The 18458-nt window shown below is 40.0% G+C and overlaps 1 protein-coding gene across 1 annotated transcript in view; it reads left to right on the top strand.

Moving 5' to 3' along the window:
• The window catches only part of skd (mediator complex subunit skuld), a 69532-nt gene that overhangs the window by 44862 nt on the left and 6212 nt on the right, over nt 1–18458 (top strand). The window contains exons 9-26 of the mRNA XM_090105016.1: nt 1464–1587; nt 1948–2055; nt 2358–2593; nt 2972–3137; nt 3284–3406; nt 3714–3911; nt 4376–4556; nt 5004–5299; nt 5989–6141; nt 6492–6697; nt 7575–7733; nt 8083–8337; nt 8784–8960; nt 9286–9425; nt 9726–10021; nt 10470–10673; nt 11033–11262; nt 11832–11977. Of these exons, the coding sequence (XP_089961142.1) occupies nt 1464–1587; nt 1948–2055; nt 2358–2593; nt 2972–3137; nt 3284–3406; nt 3714–3911; nt 4376–4556; nt 5004–5299; nt 5989–6141; nt 6492–6697; nt 7575–7733; nt 8083–8337; nt 8784–8960; nt 9286–9425; nt 9726–10021; nt 10470–10673; nt 11033–11262; nt 11832–11977 (3398 nt within the window). The remainder of the gene's footprint in view (nt 1–1463; nt 1588–1947; nt 2056–2357; nt 2594–2971; nt 3138–3283; nt 3407–3713; nt 3912–4375; nt 4557–5003; nt 5300–5988; nt 6142–6491; nt 6698–7574; nt 7734–8082; nt 8338–8783; nt 8961–9285; nt 9426–9725; nt 10022–10469; nt 10674–11032; nt 11263–11831; nt 11978–18458) is intronic.

The raw sequence follows: 18458 nt of genomic DNA, 5'->3' as shown, positions 1-18458 counted from the left end.
GCCGGCGTGAGTTGGGGAACAAAGATTTAATGCGTATCCTTAAGATAGCGCGTACGTTAAAGCAGAATAGGAATCCTGCTATGGAATTGATTTCAACATATTATACGGGAGGCACGTTTGTGTTACCTCGGTTCCGACTCGCGCGGCAACCCTCCTTCCCGTCTCAGCTACACGCGGTGTAGCGGTCCGGTCGGCGGGCGGCGCACGGTGAGGTCTAGGCGCGAAGTGTGACGCGTAGGCAGGCGGGTGGCGGGTCGATCTGTGCGGGCCGGCAGTAGCGTTGTGTTGTGCAGGTGGCGGCGCCGGCGCGCCCCGCGCCCGCTGCCCTTCCACCGCCGAGCCGCGCGCGCCCTGCCCCGCGTCCGCCCCAAGCCCCGCGCCCGGGATCCCGCCGCGTGAGTACCGCACCCCGCACCCCACCTGCGCACACGCGCACCCCGCCGGCTAATCACGCAACCCACCGGGTAACCACGCAACCCGCCGGGTAACCACGCAACCCGCCGGGTAACCACGCAACATGCCATAGTTAAACTGTAACACTCGGTACAATACTGTGAGATTCATTCGAGACGATCGACCCATCGGGCCAGCGGTGTATCTCCATCTGAACGTATGTAAACGGTCTTCATGTATCGACATATCAAACATCGCTCCCCATCCGGTCTTACATTTGTGTATGTGGGTTTTATGTTACGAGGTTAGTGTGTGAGTCGCGCGAAACCCCGAGGTCGGCCGTGAGTATTGAAGGTACACAATTAGTGCAATGCCATCCCGGTGCATGTCGTATGCCTTAATATACATCATCTGTTTACATATAATATCGCATTTAATATTATACTGCATGAGCGAATAATATTTAATGTAAATTGCATGTTTTGTGTCTTCTATGACGAATTTCATTGCGATTTGTGATTGTCTAATTTCAGCCATTGTTTGGTGAAAAACTCATGGTTCATATTTAATGTCATAAAGGTTGTTGTAACCATTCATGTGTGACATTTGATTTATTTTGTTTAAAAAAATAATCATCAGTTCCGAACTGTTATTTCTTATCTGTTTTCTTTTCAATCAAATCTTTCATTTTACTTAACCTTTAACCGCATTTAACGATACTTTGTTAATTTTTAAACGTACTATATAAGGTTTGGTTGAACAAGAAATGGATGGAAACATGGAAGGGTGTCATGGATGAACATAATAACATCTACCTCATCTCGGTACATTTAACTCGCTTGGTTATCATTTCACGTCGATTGGCAGTTTTTATCATATTGTTTTGTTATCAATTTGTTTAAAATGAAAACGTCAGATATTATGAAACAATATTTTAAAGTATTCTGTTGTTTACGTCACTTACAACAACATTACAATAATTATTTGATAACGCAATTTTCTTGAATCTTTTAGTATTTATTTATATTTAATTGTTATTTATAACTAAGTGTCAGCATGTCGCACTGCAGAGCGAGCGGGTGCGGCGGCGCGAACGGGCGCGGCACGTGCTCGCCGGCCAGCTGCGGGGGCGCTTCGCCCGCCGCGCCGGGCTCCGCCCCCTCGCCGCACCACACCGCCATACCTTCCCACCAGGTGAGACAGTTTTAATGTCAATTTTATGGAGAATTTTTTTTTTTATCTTTACTATATGATACAATATTAGTAATATAATTGTGAATGGTTTCGATGATGTTTGTTACTCTTTAACCTAAAAAAAGTTGGTCAGATCTGTATGAAATTTCCTCTTCAATCTACCGAGATTATGTTCTGGGTACATATGATACTTTTTTATAGGATACAAGGAAATCGAGTTTATATTTTATGACTTGTCATTTTCAAGACAATTATTTAGCATATTGAACAATTTTAAATGAAACGGAATTGAAAGTTATTAAATGCTTTGAAACATTTTGTTTATGGGACCAGTATGATATTGTGTTTGTTTATGTGCAGGGCCCCAACGTGCCGACGACGCTGCACACGCCGGCGCCGACGCCCGACCCGCTGGCGCCGCCCACACCTGCTCCGCCTTCACACCACCACCATAAGTTATATGCGCAGGTACGCTATCATTACATTACATTAATTCATTATTAACAAAATATTACAATTTACAATGTATAGACTGAAAAACATTCAGTTTTGTAGAAAACTTTTAAAAACAGATCTCAAGCAATACATATAATTCCTTTTAGCTTATATGCCATGTTTTTTTATAACTCTTTATGAGTAACACTTGACAGTAAATTAATATTAGCTTGTTAGTTCAATTGAGTATCCACATGATTAATTTAAAAACAAGTTGGTGATTAATTATGTAAATACATATACATATTTACCGTGTTTAAATGTGTGTGTTGCAGGGCGAGTCGCCGCCGCACGGGGGCGTCGGAGCGGCGGGCGCGGGCGGGCCGCTGGGCGCGGCGGGCGCGTGCGCGTCGCCGGCGGGCTGCGCGCTGGGGCCGGCGGGCGCGACCCCCGGCCCGCCGGCCCCGCTGCCGCGCCGCCCGCTGCTGCCCGCCGCCGAGAAGCGGCTTGACCCGCTCGAGGACGAGCACGAGCTGCACATGCTCTACGACTACAGCACCGTGCACGCCTGGTCAGTGCGCACATGTTATTGCAAAATATGAATAATGTGAAATGAAAAGAAATGCTTTGGTGAACAGAATTCACTTTGAAAAAAACAACTTCAATGTCAATTAACGCGAGATCCACGGTCACATCAATAAATGAGCAATATCGTTGTGTATCTTATTTACTCGCAATAGTATTACAGAGATGCGCAGTCACATTGGTCAAGTTTACAATGTGTGTGTTCAATGCTCGGTAACAGTTCAATTAACTAAGTTTTAACAATTAATACACAAATATTGCCTTTTGAAATACTTTCCACTGTTGATTAATGTTTTTAAAGTGACGCAAGTATCGTATTGGTCGAAATGTCACTTTATAAATTATTTTTTTATGTCGTGTGTAGGCTCGAGCACCCCGTGAAGCGTTTCAAGAGCGATGAGAACACGTTCCGCGAAGAGCTCGCGCTGGGCGTGAGCGGCGGCGACCTGTACGCGGGGCAGGAGTACACGCGCCCGCCGGACTGCGTGCACGCGGACCGCGTCGACGTCAAGCACGAGAAGGTGGAGCCGGTGAGTGTGCAGCGGCCCTTATAGTGCACAGTGTAGAGTGGAACTTATACAAGAATAAACAGAATACTACAAAAATTATTCCTCACAATTTAAAATTTAGTGTTGAACTCTATATCTCATTTTAATTTATAATATGCATTTTACAGGAGGATATAAAAGACTACAAGAACCTATTTCGATCGGACGGCCTGTGCCCGACGTTCAAAGACCTGGAGCAGATATTCGACAATTCGGACGACGCCGCCAGCGGTGATGAGACGGTAAGACTTGTGAGTGTACCCTTTGTTTACTATGTCTCTATACTGGCTATAGTCTGCATGTTGCTGCTTTTTTGTGTTCAATTAAATGCTGAAATAACGCATATTTGATATTAACAAATATTTTGTGAATTTTGGACAAAGTTGAGTGTAAAAATCTGTTATCAACTATAAATTAAACTGTTTTGAAGTTTCATTAATATTACATTTCAAGTGACTGCTTTATGTTAATTAATAAACATTGCTTGATGCTTTACTTTGTGTGTGACTTTAGAATATAACGGGACGTTGCAGGCATTAAATGTGTACCAATTGTCAGTTGCAAGTGCAGACGCCGCCGGACTCGAACAAGTCGTCGGAGGTGCGGTGCGTGCGCGCCGAGGAGCTGAGCAAGATGTTCCCGACGCCGCCCAGCATGGAGGCGCACGCGCAGCCCTCGCCCGGCTTCTGCCCGCCCGACGAGCTGCCCGCGGGCGCGCTCACCCGCCACGGCAGCCCGCCACGGGACCCCATCGAGGTGCGCCTCTACACAGACAAACATTTATTCGTTTACTAAGGGCCGATTTTTCAATCCTCAGTTAAAAATTATTCTTCGAATATCGTATTGTACAATTATTTCAAAAATGTATGGTTTACCCGTATTTTATATTGTCGTGTAATACTTTATTGGGCGGATAAGTTTTAACGAGTGTTGTGTACTGACTGCTGTATAAAAATGTGTAGGAATTTATTTTAGCAAAAATAATTATTAAAGCTTGTATAGAACTATGTTATTTGTAGTATCTACATTATATCAGTATGACATAATTACATAAGATTGTGGCAAAGAATGAAGTAACAGTATTCAGTGTATTGCATATTTGTTTTGGCGTGTGTTAATTGAAGAAAGATAGAAAATACGTTTAATCACAAACACTTAATGATTTTCACTTATAACTAACAAACTTTTAATTTATAATTGATCTAATAATGTATTCTTAGGACTGGTCGTACGTGTTCAAGCCGGCGACGGTGTACAAGTACGTGGGCTCGTCGAAGTACGCGCCGCTGACCGCGCTGCCGAGCCAGCTGCTGCCGCCCGTGGCGCTGCCGCCGCACGCCGTGTACCGCCCGCGCTGGCAGCACGACCGGGACCACGAGCACGCGTGCGGGGACGATGCGGGTGATTACTTATATACATACATATAGGAAATAATTTATAGGCTGTTGTAGTTGTAGTATTAAAGTGGCCAGAAACTGTAAATGCACAAATAATGGATAGATTTTTAAAATGCGAATTGCAACGTATAAAAATTGTCATAGGCTGATATAGTTGTAGTATTATAGCTGCTAGAAATTGTAAATGGACAAATAATGGATAGATTTTGAAAATGCGATTTGCAACATATAATGACAATTTTTAAATAAGTGATGAAGAAATCAATGTTTAGATTTGATTGGGATAACTTTGAAATTTGTCAATTAATTGCATATATAATTTATAAATTACATTAACCGTCTAATAAACGACCACTTTCTAATGGTAGATTATATTGTGATAGGTATTATATTGTAAATCGACCGTAAAATGATATTCAATGTATAATTTATAAAAAATGTACATTTACAGGTGCAAACCCAAGCACCACGACGACCACAAGCACGGGCGGCGTGAAGCGGTCCATCTCTACGCCCGCGGAGCGCCCGCCCGCCGGCGGCACGTCCTCGCGGAGCGGCGCGGGCGCAGCGGGCCCCAACACGGCCTCGCCTCGCCGCGCGGCGCCCGCCTCGCCCGCCTCGCCGCGCGCGCCCGCGCCCGCCTGCCCGCTGCTGCTCAACGTGCTGCTCGCTGACACCGTGCTCAACGTGTTCAGAGATCACAACTTTGACAGTTGCACGCTGTGCGTCTGCAACGCGGGGGGACGGGTGAGTCATTTTTATGCATATTGGTAGATTCAATATTATTCATGAGTTTAAGTTGCTTCTATAAGAAATCAAATATTTGGCCTTACTGCCTTTGATAGCACAATAAAAACCCATATGATTTTTTACCCAAGTTCTTATATGATGCTTTGTTACTCATCTTATAACCTTGATATTGAAATTAAACTATTGTTACACATTACAATTACTTTTTACAAAATATGCTTCAGTTTTTGATTTTAGAAACAATAACATGTTTGTGTTTATTTATTTATTTGATTTGCCAACAGATGTACATCTTATATTTATAATATTGAGTATGTGACATAAATTAGCATGCATAGCAAGATGCAGATCCAATTACAGGCAAATACAACATGCATTTTTGAGTTGAATCAAATTATAGCTTCGAATCGTAGTTTAAATTCTAATCAGAAAACACTATTCTAACCAGTATAATTTTTATGTAAAACGTTTTTATATGCAAACAAACTAAGAAAGTTGATGTCAACTTTTGTACTATTAAAATAATCTATTATGTTCCCGACAAACTCTAGCAATGACGCTGTTGAAGCCTAAATTGGTTCTATATCTTTTGAAAAAAAAATACATTGGTTTTCCTAGATGTGTTGTAGGAATTGCTAGCGTCTTATATGTAAATCTGTATTGTTATAATTTATTTTATGGTACAGAGTGTGGGCAACATCCGCGGCGCGGACGCGTCCACGTACCTGCCGGGCGTGGAGTGGGGCGGCGGCGCGGAGGACGAGCCGGCGCACTGCTCGTGCGGCTTCAGCGCTGTGGTCAACCGCCGCCTTGCGCATCGAGCCGGCCTCTTCTATGAGGTGACTACTTTGTGCCTTCAAATTGATGATATTTTCATTGAATAACATTAAGTTTTAAATTTTTTCAACGTAAAGGTATAGATGTGGTTCTTAAAAAGTGCGTTTGAGTCAGTGATTAAGGATACTAATGACTATATTTTTTTAGAATTTTTGATCCTTTAGTTCGAAGTCAGTTAAAGACTGTTTAAAAGCACATTGTTAATGCGTTCAAAATTCAATTATAAATAAACTATTCTACAAAATGATATATTTGCAATGTACGTAATATTATACACTTTTACTTCAAATTGTATACGTTGAAATATTAGTAGTGTGTTTTCGCGTTCAATAATAATACATTTTGTCTTCAGGACGAGTTGGAGATAACGGGCGTGGCGGAGGAGCCGCGGGTGCGGGGCGGCGGCGCGGGCGGCGCGCTGGGCGACGTGGCGGGCGTGCTGGTGGCGCAGTGCGCGGCGCCCGCCGGCGGCAGCGCGTCGGCGCTCGCGCGGGCCGCCCGCCGCGCCGCCGGCAGGCACGCGCCGCCGCACGACGACCACCGGCTCAACCTGCTCGAGTTAGTGCACCATACACTGTTTTACGTGATAAAAAAAATCGGTTGTCTGTAAAGTCGGTTTACTGACGATAGTTAAACGTGACAACGTCCGATTGTACTTCTTTGTCGCTCGTTCCGCGCTCTCGCTTGCACTTCAAGCCTTACATGGAACGCCTCAAAGCGAGGTAACGCCGCATGAGTCATGTTTTTTTGTGCGTGCAGCCGGCTCTATCGAATTATAAGACGTTGTCACGTCAAAAAATGTGTGCGTGTACTAGTGAAACACGTAAGAAGTGAAACTTCTTTGACCTTATTTTTCAAAAAATAATTCACTATATGCAACTTTACAGAAATACGTCAATCACACGTGGTAGGGATAAAAACAAGATGGCGCGTAACGGAAAAGTGTAACGCGTAACGAAAAAATGTTTCACTAAATTTTTTTCCAACCCCGATAAAGAAGTTTCACTTCAAAAATCCCTTATAATATTAATGAATTGATCAACTTATTTGTTGCTATACGTTAACTTTGTACACTGAAACAATAAACGCGATTGAACCTAATTTCTCAGAGTTTTAAACAGAAATAATATTTCTGGAAAGTCAATATTTTATCAAGATATCAAAACTTGATGCTAGTTAAACAGAGGATGGAAATATATTTGATTGTCAAGCGAAAACAAAAGTAATGTTTTCTTTTTTTAAAGAAATATAGATATATAAATATAGTTAAAAATTGAAATTGTGACATTGAACTAATCTGTAAATACTAAATTATCTCACTAACATTTGCAGATTTTCGTAGTAAACTGTTATTTTTCTTGTGTATTTTTTTTTTGTTTATGTTTTTGATTTTTACTGCGAATAAATTCTTATTCTATTCTATTCTTCTATTCAGATACTCTGACGGCGGCGCGGCGGCGATGTGCGCGCTGCGCGCGGCCGCGGGCGGTGCGCTTGCGCAGCCCAAAACTACCAACGGCATTACCTCCGGTGCAGTGCACAGGTGGCCATTCATCGGTGCACGGGCGCCGCGGTCATCAAGGGATGTTGTCAGGTAATTACCACAGAGGAAATAAAAATTTTTAACACGCTTATTATATTAGACTCCTATAGACTTGATTTTGACCCACTGTGAAAGACAGATTTAATTAAAACTTTGTACATTTATCAAGGGCCATTTACAACAATAATATCGTGTTTCTTGTATGGTGTATTTTTCTTTTGCTCCTAGTTATTAAAGTAATACAAACTCTTTTTCTGCATCTTTTTGAACTCTTTTTCTACAAAACTTTCTATTGTGTGAAATCGTTTGTTCGATATAACAATATTTATCACCTATTTTATTTCAAAGCACTCTTTTACGAAGACGTGAATCGTGATTGTAACGTCGTATTGCATCGCAGACTGATGCGGCGGCTGCGGCCGCTGCTGCAGGACGCGATCCAGAAGCGGTGCGCGGGCGCGCGCATGTGGGACGGCGTGACGGGCCCGCTGACCTGGCGCCAGTTCCACCTGCTGGCCGGCCGCGGCAACGAGGACCGCTGCGAGCCGCAGCCCGTGCCGCCGCTGCTGGTCGGCTACGACCGCGACTGGCTCTCGCTCTCGCCCTACGCGCTGCGCCACTGGGAGCGGCTCGCGCTCGAACCCTACTCATATAGGTACGTTCTACCGTTCCACCTGCTGGCCGGCCGCGGCAACGAGGACCGCTGGACGATACTTTTTATTTTTAGAGTGAAGTGATGTTTACATCAAATAATATTGTAAAATTTGTAACCTCTAATTTAGTTCCTCTAAGTTATTGTTAAAGTATGTATATAAAATTAAAATTCCAAATACAAGTTGGTAAATTTGCTATTTTATAAGTTCACATTAAATAATAATAATAATTCACGGTTAGCTCCACCTTTCTCCTTAAGACCGTTTTTATCCCATCCCATTCCCCTCTATGGTAGGCAACACCCATAACGTATGTTATGGACGTCTATGGGCGACGCACTTTGCCATCAACATCGGCCATTGCGTCTGCTCGTTTGCCTTCCAATGCTATAAAAAAAAAAAAAAACATTAAATGCATACAAATAAATAATATTTGTATCGCCTTCAGTCGAGACGTGGCGTACGTGGTGCTGGCGGCGGAGGGCGAGGCGCTGTCGGAGCCGCTGCGCGCGTTCTTCCGCGAGCTGTCCGCCGCGTACGAGGCGTGCCGGCTCGGCCGCCACCAGCCCATCTCGCGCATCGCGCGCGACGGCATCGTGAGGACCGCGCCCACGGATGTCGACCGGTTAGTGTGCACGATACAAATTATTATATTGGTGATTACTTACGTGGTTAAAAGTACGTATGAAATATAACAGAAGTCTACCGAAACAATTAAGTGTTTAAAAGTGATTTTTAGTAATTTTGTGGGGATAGGAATCAGTTATCATACTTAGTCAATTAGATAAATGATTGTCTGAAATGATATAATTAATTTAATCATCAATGAAATTACCATCATTGATAAAAAATATGTTCTGCAAAAATGTTTAAAATTAAATACAATATATTATATGAATTAATATTAAACTATAACATATAAATAAATGATTTCTATGTTATGTTTACAGAGACACGAATTGCGAGGAATGGACGGGTGAGTTACCACCGGGGCGGCTGGGCGAGTACGTGCGCGCGTACGCGGACACGATGCGCGCCAACCTCGTGCCGCAGCTGGCCGCGCTTAGTGTAGACAAGACCTTATTCGAATGTGAGTACATGCCTATTTTTATATTGGTTAAATCGGCTCAATTGAATATGCGATGGTGTATAAATTAGTGTATACGTACGGATATGGGTAAATTTCTACTTATCCATCTGTTGAAGAGAATGGTTTAGTTTATACTTTTACGATACAACAAGTTTTCTTTCGCTAAATTGTGTAATTGGAATTTTAATAGAAACTTTTTTGATAAGTTAACTTATACGGTCGGTATTGAAGTAATTTTTATAATGAGAATATTCAAGTGATATAATTTTGTTATAACATTGTTACTATTTAATGTTATAGCAAACAACAGTACGGGGGCGATGCGACCGCCCGCCGCGCCGGACCGGCCGGACACGCCGAGCGGCGCGGGCGGGGCGAGCGGCAACAGCGAGCACGAGGACACCAGCACGGGCGGGGCCAGCACGGGCCCGCTGGGCGCCGCGTGGGAGGAGGACGAGGGCGGGCCGCCCGCGCTCGTGCTGTACGTGGTGGAGCCGCCCGCCGCGCACGCGCACCGCCCGCGCGCGCTGCACGCGCTGCTGCGCCTCGTCGCGCAGGCGTACAACCACCTGCACCACCACAATCCGTTGATTAAGGTGAGCGATAAAGATGGTTAAATGAAGTGTAGAATACGAATTTTGGCAATAGTTTATGGATATGATAAAATCAATTTATGCTATTCATGTAACCTTAACGTGCAGAATTCGGTAAATATTTCAAGGAATACAAAAAATATGCATGATACAATAGTTTAGCAATTAGCAACAATTGTATCTATGTTTGTTACACACAAAATAGAAAAGCAGAAGTTAATGTGTACTGAGTTCTTAAAATATGTCATCCAATAGAAATATAGAATTCAAAACATGTGTGCATCTTATTAATATACTCATGTTTGTTCATTCACAAAATGTCACACCCATACAAACAAATGTTTTTTCAAAACTATTTTAATTGTTCTATATGTGACAATACATCAATTTAATTTTATTTTATTGTAAGTGATGGTGGATCAATACTCATGTATGTCTATTGCGTTCACAGCTGATCTCGCTGGAGGGCGTGTGCGAGACGTGGTGCGGGGGCGGGGGCGCGGGCGGCGGCGCGGGGCTCGGCGCGGAGCTGCGCGCGCTCGCCTTCAGCGTGTTCGCGGGCACGCGCCGCCTGCTCGCGCACGCGCCCAACGGCAAGTCGCTCACCGGCTTCGGCACCGCTGCTAATGCCAACCTCTTCCTCTCATCTAAAGACGTGAGTATAATGAACATTGTATTTAGCGCTAGATCCACATCAAATATAATATTTTTTTGAGATTTGTAGTCAATTTATGACACGTGACAACTTATATTTTCCATGTGCTGGTTCATGTTCTTTAATAATACTGGAATGTTTCCAAATTTTACGTTACTATTTTATCACTATGCTTATAACTAACCAATTTGTTAAAAATAAACATTACGCATTCTATTGACTCTTCAGTTATTCCTTTATAATTCCTCTGTATATTTTTAAACAAGAGCATAATTTGTCATAGTATTTATTACAAATTAATAAATTATTATAGATAATAGCCAAAACATTGTTGTAATGCGAATATGTTACTTTCACAGGAGAAGAACCGCGCGGCGTACCGTCTGTTCTCGCCGGCGTGGGTGTTGGCGCCGCCGCGCGCGCCCAAGGAGGTGGCGGAGACGTGGGGGCAGGCGGGCGGCGAGCACGGAGCAGTGCTGTACGTGGCGTACTGCCTGTCGCACGACCAGCGCCACCTGCTGGCCGCCGCCACGGACGCGCGCGGCGAGCTGCTCGACACCGCCGCCATCAACATACACGTGCCCGCCAGGTACGCACGCACACACGCACACAGACGTGGGGGCAGGCGGGCGGCGAGCACGGCGCCGTGCTGTACGTGGCGTACTGCCTGTCGCACGACCAGCGCCACCTGCTGGCCGCCGCCACGGACGCGCGCGGCGAGCTGCTCGACACCGCCGCCATCAACATACACGTGCCCGCCAGGTACGCACGCACACACGCACACAGACGTGGGGGCAGGCGGGCGGCGAGCACGGCGCCGTGCTGTACGTGGCGTACTGCCTGTCGCACGACCAGCGCCACCTGCTGGCCGCCGCCACGGACGCGCGCGGCGAGCTGCTCGACACCGCCGCCATCAACATACACGTGCCCGCCAGGTACGCACACACGCACGCACGCACGTTGTAACGTACTCACACTAAGTGTTGAAAATTACTACATTTTCTAATAACGTAGAAATTCATAATGTAATAATTTTTTTTATCCGATTTAAATTAAAAACACTTTTTACATACAAAAAAGATGTATCAAAGATCAAAGAACCATTATAAAACTATTTTAAATTGGCTGTATGACAAAAATAATAATCGTAATCGTCAGATCGCGACGGAAACGCGGCGGTCCGGCGCGGCGGCTGGGGCTGACGAAGCTGATGGACTTCACGCTGGGCGTCATGTCGCAGTCGGCGCAGCCCTGGCGCCTCGTCGTGGGCCGCGTGGGCCGCATTGGACATGGGGAGCTTAAAGGTATTGTTTGTTTGTATATTTTGATGCAAAGGCTATTTTTACAGTAATATAGAACTAAGAATTAAATTTAGAAAGATTATACAACATTTTGGTATTGAAAAATGCTTGAAATGCAAAATTTATAAATGGTCATGACCATTAAATTTTAGTTACGAAAGTTTTAGGTATTTCATCACACTTGAAGTAATTTAACATGGTAATTCGGTTAAAATCTTATTATAGAATCTCCTACACGTAAAGCTTGCGCTTAAGGTGATTGCTACGATCTGTTCCCAGCCAATATCCTGCTAGATGGCGCTGAATTCTACATTTCTAGTTTATTTGAGTTTTTGCGTAATTGGAATAGTCATCAAACCTAGGAATAGTCATGGCGGTTACTGAATATTATATTTTATTGAAATATGTTATATCATTGCCTTAAAATCCACCCAATTCGGTAAAATTATGCGTTTTAACATCTGTCATTGCATACAGGGTCGTTTACACACACAGACGTATACAAAAATGATAAAGATTTAACTCTAGATGGCGTGAATGTAAAGCGCGTCACACACGGTGAAGATACTACCTATAATATTTTATCTAATCTAGTAATATTTTATATTACAGTATCTTAAGGTATCCGGTATCAGCGTTCTGACCATCATTTTTCTTTTTTCGCTGTAGAACCGCCATCCTGTTACAAATGACCCACAAAGGAGAATGACCACGGGTGGTATCGGTAAAATTTTAGTTGTGCCACGTATTCGTTATATTGTTAATTCCTATTTGTATTTATAATGATCATATGTATCAATATTAAGTCTTAATTAAACCGGATAAATTGAAATAATAGTAAAAGTAAAAGTTTTTCTTTTGAAACATGTATGACTACGTATGGAATCGGTAAAATACTAGTTGTGTCACGTGTTCGTGATATTGTTAATTCCTATTTGTATTTATAATGATCATATTTATCACTATTAAGTTGTAATTATACCGAATAAATAGAAATAAAAGTAAAAGTTTTGTTTTGACACATACCTATATCTATCTCTCTTGCAAACGTCATATGTCATAGTTTCTATTTGAAATGTCAAATGAATGTGTTCGACGCATTGTTCGATGCTCAGGTTCGATGTTATTTTGAAATAATGTTTAAATTACGATTTACTTTTCACATTTGTCTTGTAAATTAAAATATTACCTATGTAATAAATGTAAAACTTAACGTTCATCGTTAGTTTAAACTCGATTAAGTAGTTTTTTGAAGTGTTGAATAAAACTATTGTTTTATTTTTATTGTCGCGAACTGCGGCTTATTTACATAAAAACTTTAATCATATCTAAAAGTACTAACATCAAGCTTTAAATTGAGCTATATTTCATCTTGACACAATAAGTTTGATTGCGATACCAAGTGCCATAGTCACTTGGGCAATCTCCTGTGGTTTTCATTTTTCTGTATGGGTAGACAAAACTTCAAAACGCCACCTGCTACGGTTTATATTATTATGAACGATTAGCTTTCCGCCCGCATTTTCAAAAAAAAACCCGTATAGTTCCCGTTCCCGTGGGGTTTCCGGGATAAAACCTATTCAATGTGTCCAAGTTACGTTCTATATGTGTGCTAAATTTCATTGTAATCGGTTCAGTAGTATTTGCGTGAAACACACACATACACATCCTCACAAACTTTCGCATTAGTAGGAAGTAGGATTGTTATAAAAATAAAAGTTATATTTGTTGGCGTAAACTATTTTATTGTAATTTTGGGAAATAAATAATGTCAAAATTGATTACCTACAATAAAACGCAGTTTTATTTTATTACCTACATTACACTATTGTTTTTTTTTTATCAAAACATGTATTTGAAGTAGCAAATATGATATTATGCTGATCCAAGCATTTTCACTCAAAACTAATATCACTAATGATTTGTAAAAGTAAATTATTTCAATATACATTTCATAACCAACAAGTAAGAATAATTATTCATACAACAACAAATCAAAAACACTATTTACTATGGAAAAAAAACCAGGAAGGTGAAAAACATATTTACGATTTCGATGCACTCGACTTTTAGTAAAATAATAGGTAAAAATATTATTATGGTTTTGATCACAGACATATCTGTGGTTTTGATTTTAGCTACTAGTATCAGAAAGCTGCGTGTTCAATGCACGTCGGGGTCCCACAACTGTGGAGGAAGGAAGGTAGAATACCTCCATCGAATAAGTGAAGTTTTTCGACATACTCGATTTGCCGGCCGGCCTCAATGAAGATTGTCCGAAAGTTGTATATGTGCTCTGTAACGAAAAAATTTCGCTAGCGCGATTCAGAGTGAGGTGTCGTACAATATACCTAATGAAGTTTTTCATCTTTTTATTTTACTGCAAATACAAAATAAAAATTTAACAATGGTAATGTAAATTCTAAACAAACTACTACCAAAATACAATTAGAACAAAAATCATTTGACTGGTTGATTTCACCCAGAGGCCAGAGGCGGCTCGTGACAAAATTGTATGGGTGTTCACTTGAAATAAAACAACGAAAATACAATAGCGTAGCAGGATAATTTATTACAAAAAAAAATGAGCACCACATTTTATAAATGTCTATAACACTAAAAATTACAAAGTACAGGCTATTTCAAAACGAATTCAATGACTAGGTATCAATAATTAGTAAATCACCGAATTTGCATTCGCGAGCGTAGGTATCCATAGTGTTTGTCACTGACGGTCACTGACCTCTATAACTTATAGTTATAGAGGTCAGTGGTGTTTGTTGTGTAAACATGTATGTATTTGAGTAGTTAGTAGCATATTATATTCTGAATTTCTGATCCATGCCTATTCACTCAAAACTAATAACACTAATGATTTGTAACAGTAAATTATTTCAATAGGTAGGTATTTGAACATTTCCCAACAAGACGTAAGAATAATTATTCGTAGGTATACAAGATACAATAACAAATCTAATACACTATTTATTATTTTATTATTTACTAGCGGTCCGCCCCGGCTTCGCCCGTGGTACATGTTTACGTTTTCTCTCCATAAGAAGTAATAGCTAGAGAGCTAGCGCAAAGCTACCTGTATGTATTTGACCAGACCTGGATTTTTGTGTGTTGATTCCCCTATACCTACTATACATGAGATGAGGAGTCACTAAGCCCAGAGTGGTGGACGGGGCGCGCGCTTAGGTAAGACAGGTGGAAATTTTTGGCGAACTTTGAAACCATTTGACCACGTCTGCCATTTTGATATTTGAAAATAGATTATTATTACTATCGGAAAATAACAATGGCAGACCATTATCACGCGGATAACATTCTGGCAGACACTTATGAAAGTGCTGAAAAAAATACAATTTTGAAAGTATTTGACCAGATCTGCCATTCATATATTTTATTTATTAGGTCTTAAAAACTTATTTTCGAAACGGCAGACATTTTCATTGCGTACAGACTTCAGCAGACAACAAAACTTTACAGACTTCAGCAGTCAACAAGACTTAGCTTCTACATGGTCAGATGTATATATGTATTACGTTCCCTGACCTTACATCAATGATTTACTTTATTAATGTTTTTATGGTCATTTACATTTAATTTTGAAAACTATGGAATAAAATTTATAAATTTGATGATACAAAACTAAATATACATTTGTAAAGAATCTCAAATATAAAGTTGTGTTGCAAATAACAAATCATCATTTAAATATTTAGTTTATTTCTTTATTTAAGAAACAATTAACAATTACAAAACAACATAAAAAAACACGCATGCATTTATTGAAATGTTCATTCATCATCACTATCGTATGGCGTTGTGTGACTCGTCTTCATAATCCATTGAATCGGATTCTGTAAAAGTAAAACGTAAATTATATAATAAAAGAAATGAGTCATTATAAACTTACCTAGTAAGGCAATGCCTTTGATGTCGCACGATGCCGCCGCGCCGCCAGTGTAGGTACTTCTGCTGCTACATGAAAATATGCTAGGGTTGCAACAAATGGGAAATAAAACAATTGTGATTATTACTATTATGATGTAATCATTTATTCATATTATGTACATTCAAAACAATTGCTATTATTAAATCTGATGTAATTATTTTTTCATAAATATATAATTATTATTAATTACATAATATATTGCACTGTGAAATATTTACGTATCACTTTATTTTTGATGTTCTTAATTGTCTTTTATAAAATTTAAGTGACGCATTCGCATTGGGATCAACAATCCGATAAGAAAAGAATGGAGACAACATATACATAGCTTTGATTTCAATTCTACAGATACAAAATAAACAATCTATCTAAAATGATACAACGGATGTTTCCTGCGTTTTCTCGTCAAAATACCGAAACAACGTAATTATTGTATAGTAGTTGGGCGTGAAAGTAAAAAAACAAATGAAAAGTGTTTTCCATATGATTATTTATTAAATTTACGCGATTAAGAATAATTTCAACGATACAATTTAGTAACCGAGAATTCAGAGGATTAAAGAAAATACCTGCCTGATCATTTTATCAAACTCTAAAAGAATTATGGTTATTTCGCATCACTCGGTTTATTAGTTTGGTAATAATTATTAAAGGTAGTTACAACCCTAGCCATTGAGTCGAACGGTAGGCAACACAATATCGACTTTGTGCGGGTACATATGGTACATTTCTTCTTGCTGTGAAGCGTAATTATTATTATTAAGATTTTTTAGGCTATTTTGAATCAGCTGTTCTAATTTAATTCTAGAAATTTATTAAAACGTGATTTTTTTAAAAGTATATTATGAGTTTATAAATACCTCAACCAATAGTTATTGTGTCCTATCCTCATTTCTTTATATCTTGGTAGTTAACTAAAGTGTTAAATTTACATAACCTCAACAACAACATTTACACTGCCACTGCACTAAAACTAAACTAACTAGCTCTCTAGCTATAAGAACCATCCTCGTACTTCAAGGGATATAATAAAAAAAGAATTATCGAAATCGGTTCAGCCGTTCTCGAGTTATGCGCTTACCAACACATTTTGCGATTCATTTTTATATATAAGACTAGCGGTCCGCCCCGGCTTCGCCCGTGGTACATGTTTACGTTTTCTCTACATAAGAACCATCCTCGTACTTCAAGGAATATAATAAAAAAAGAATTATCGAAATCGGTTCAGCCGTTCTCGAGTTATGCGCTTACCAACACATTTTGCGATTCATTTATATATATATACTAGCGGTCCGCCCCGGCTTCGCCCGTGGTACATAATATTTACGTTTTCTCTACATAAAAACCATCCTCGTACTTCAAGGAATATAATAAAAAAAGAATGATCGAAATCGGTTCAGCCGTTCTCGAGTTATGCGCTTACCAACACATTTTGCGATTCATTTTTATATATAAGAAGATAAGATTATGTGAAAATAACCAGGAAGGTGAAAAACATATTTACGAAAACATAGTAACATAATATGGCTGTCGCTACAATAATTATATTTCAATTTTATCTTTTTATACCTAGTAGAACTGGCCGACGAATAAAAAAAATCGTATTAGAATAAATACAATAAATTACGGAACAAAAAAAGGATTGTAACTGAATTAGGTATGTTTGTTTCTGGGCGCACCGTTTTCGACGACGCGACGCGCGACGTAAGCGTATAGGTATAGGTACCTACTTTGCTAAAACAAACTAATAAAATTGTGTGTCTGTCTGAAAATTCGGAAAAGCATATTTTGCAAGTTTGTAATTACTTTGATAGTTTACCGATTTATAATAATTGTAATTGTAATTGTATAATATATAATTTGCAATGTGGTGAAATTTCATAAAAATCACGGGCCAATTTTTTGTTTTGAATCCCACCGAAAATATAATTGCGTTATTAGAATAATTAATTACTATACCTACCCACGATCAATTATTACAATATAGTCTCAAATGCATACTAGAGAAATATTGCAATTTGATTCAATTAAAATGCATAGCATACAAAAATAAATTCACAACACAAGAAATTCCGCGCGCAAATCATAGCGCGTGTCAATGAAATCAAGAATGTTTTATATCAAGCCGACGCGGACGACGACGCGACGCCGAACAAAAGTACCTACGACGGACGACCACGCTTCGAGTTGCCAAACAACATGAGTAATAAATTGTTTACAAAAAAAACAAGTTTTCCATTTTTCTGTATGAGTAGACAGAACTTCAAAACGCCACCTGCTACGGTTTATATTATGAACGATTGTTATAAAAATAAAAGTTATATTTGTTGGTGTAAACTATTTTATTGATCAATAATTTTGGAATTTAAAATTGTCAACATTGATTACAATAAAACGCAGTTTTATTTTATTACACTATTGTTTTTTTTATCAAAACATGTATTTGAAGTACCATATAATATTATGCTGATCCAAGCATTTTCACTCAAAACTAATATCACTAATGATTTGTAAAAGTAAATT

This window comes from Colias eurytheme, chromosome 9 (assembly GCF_061535395.1).
Source record: "Colias eurytheme isolate Ceu_HAF_F1 chromosome 9, ilColEury1 Martin Lab GWU primary, whole genome shotgun sequence".
Classification (NCBI taxonomy): domain Eukaryota; kingdom Metazoa; phylum Arthropoda; class Insecta; order Lepidoptera; family Pieridae; genus Colias; species Colias eurytheme.
Note: the sequence above shows the minus strand (reverse complement) of the source record. Positions and strands in the feature narration are given on the sequence as shown.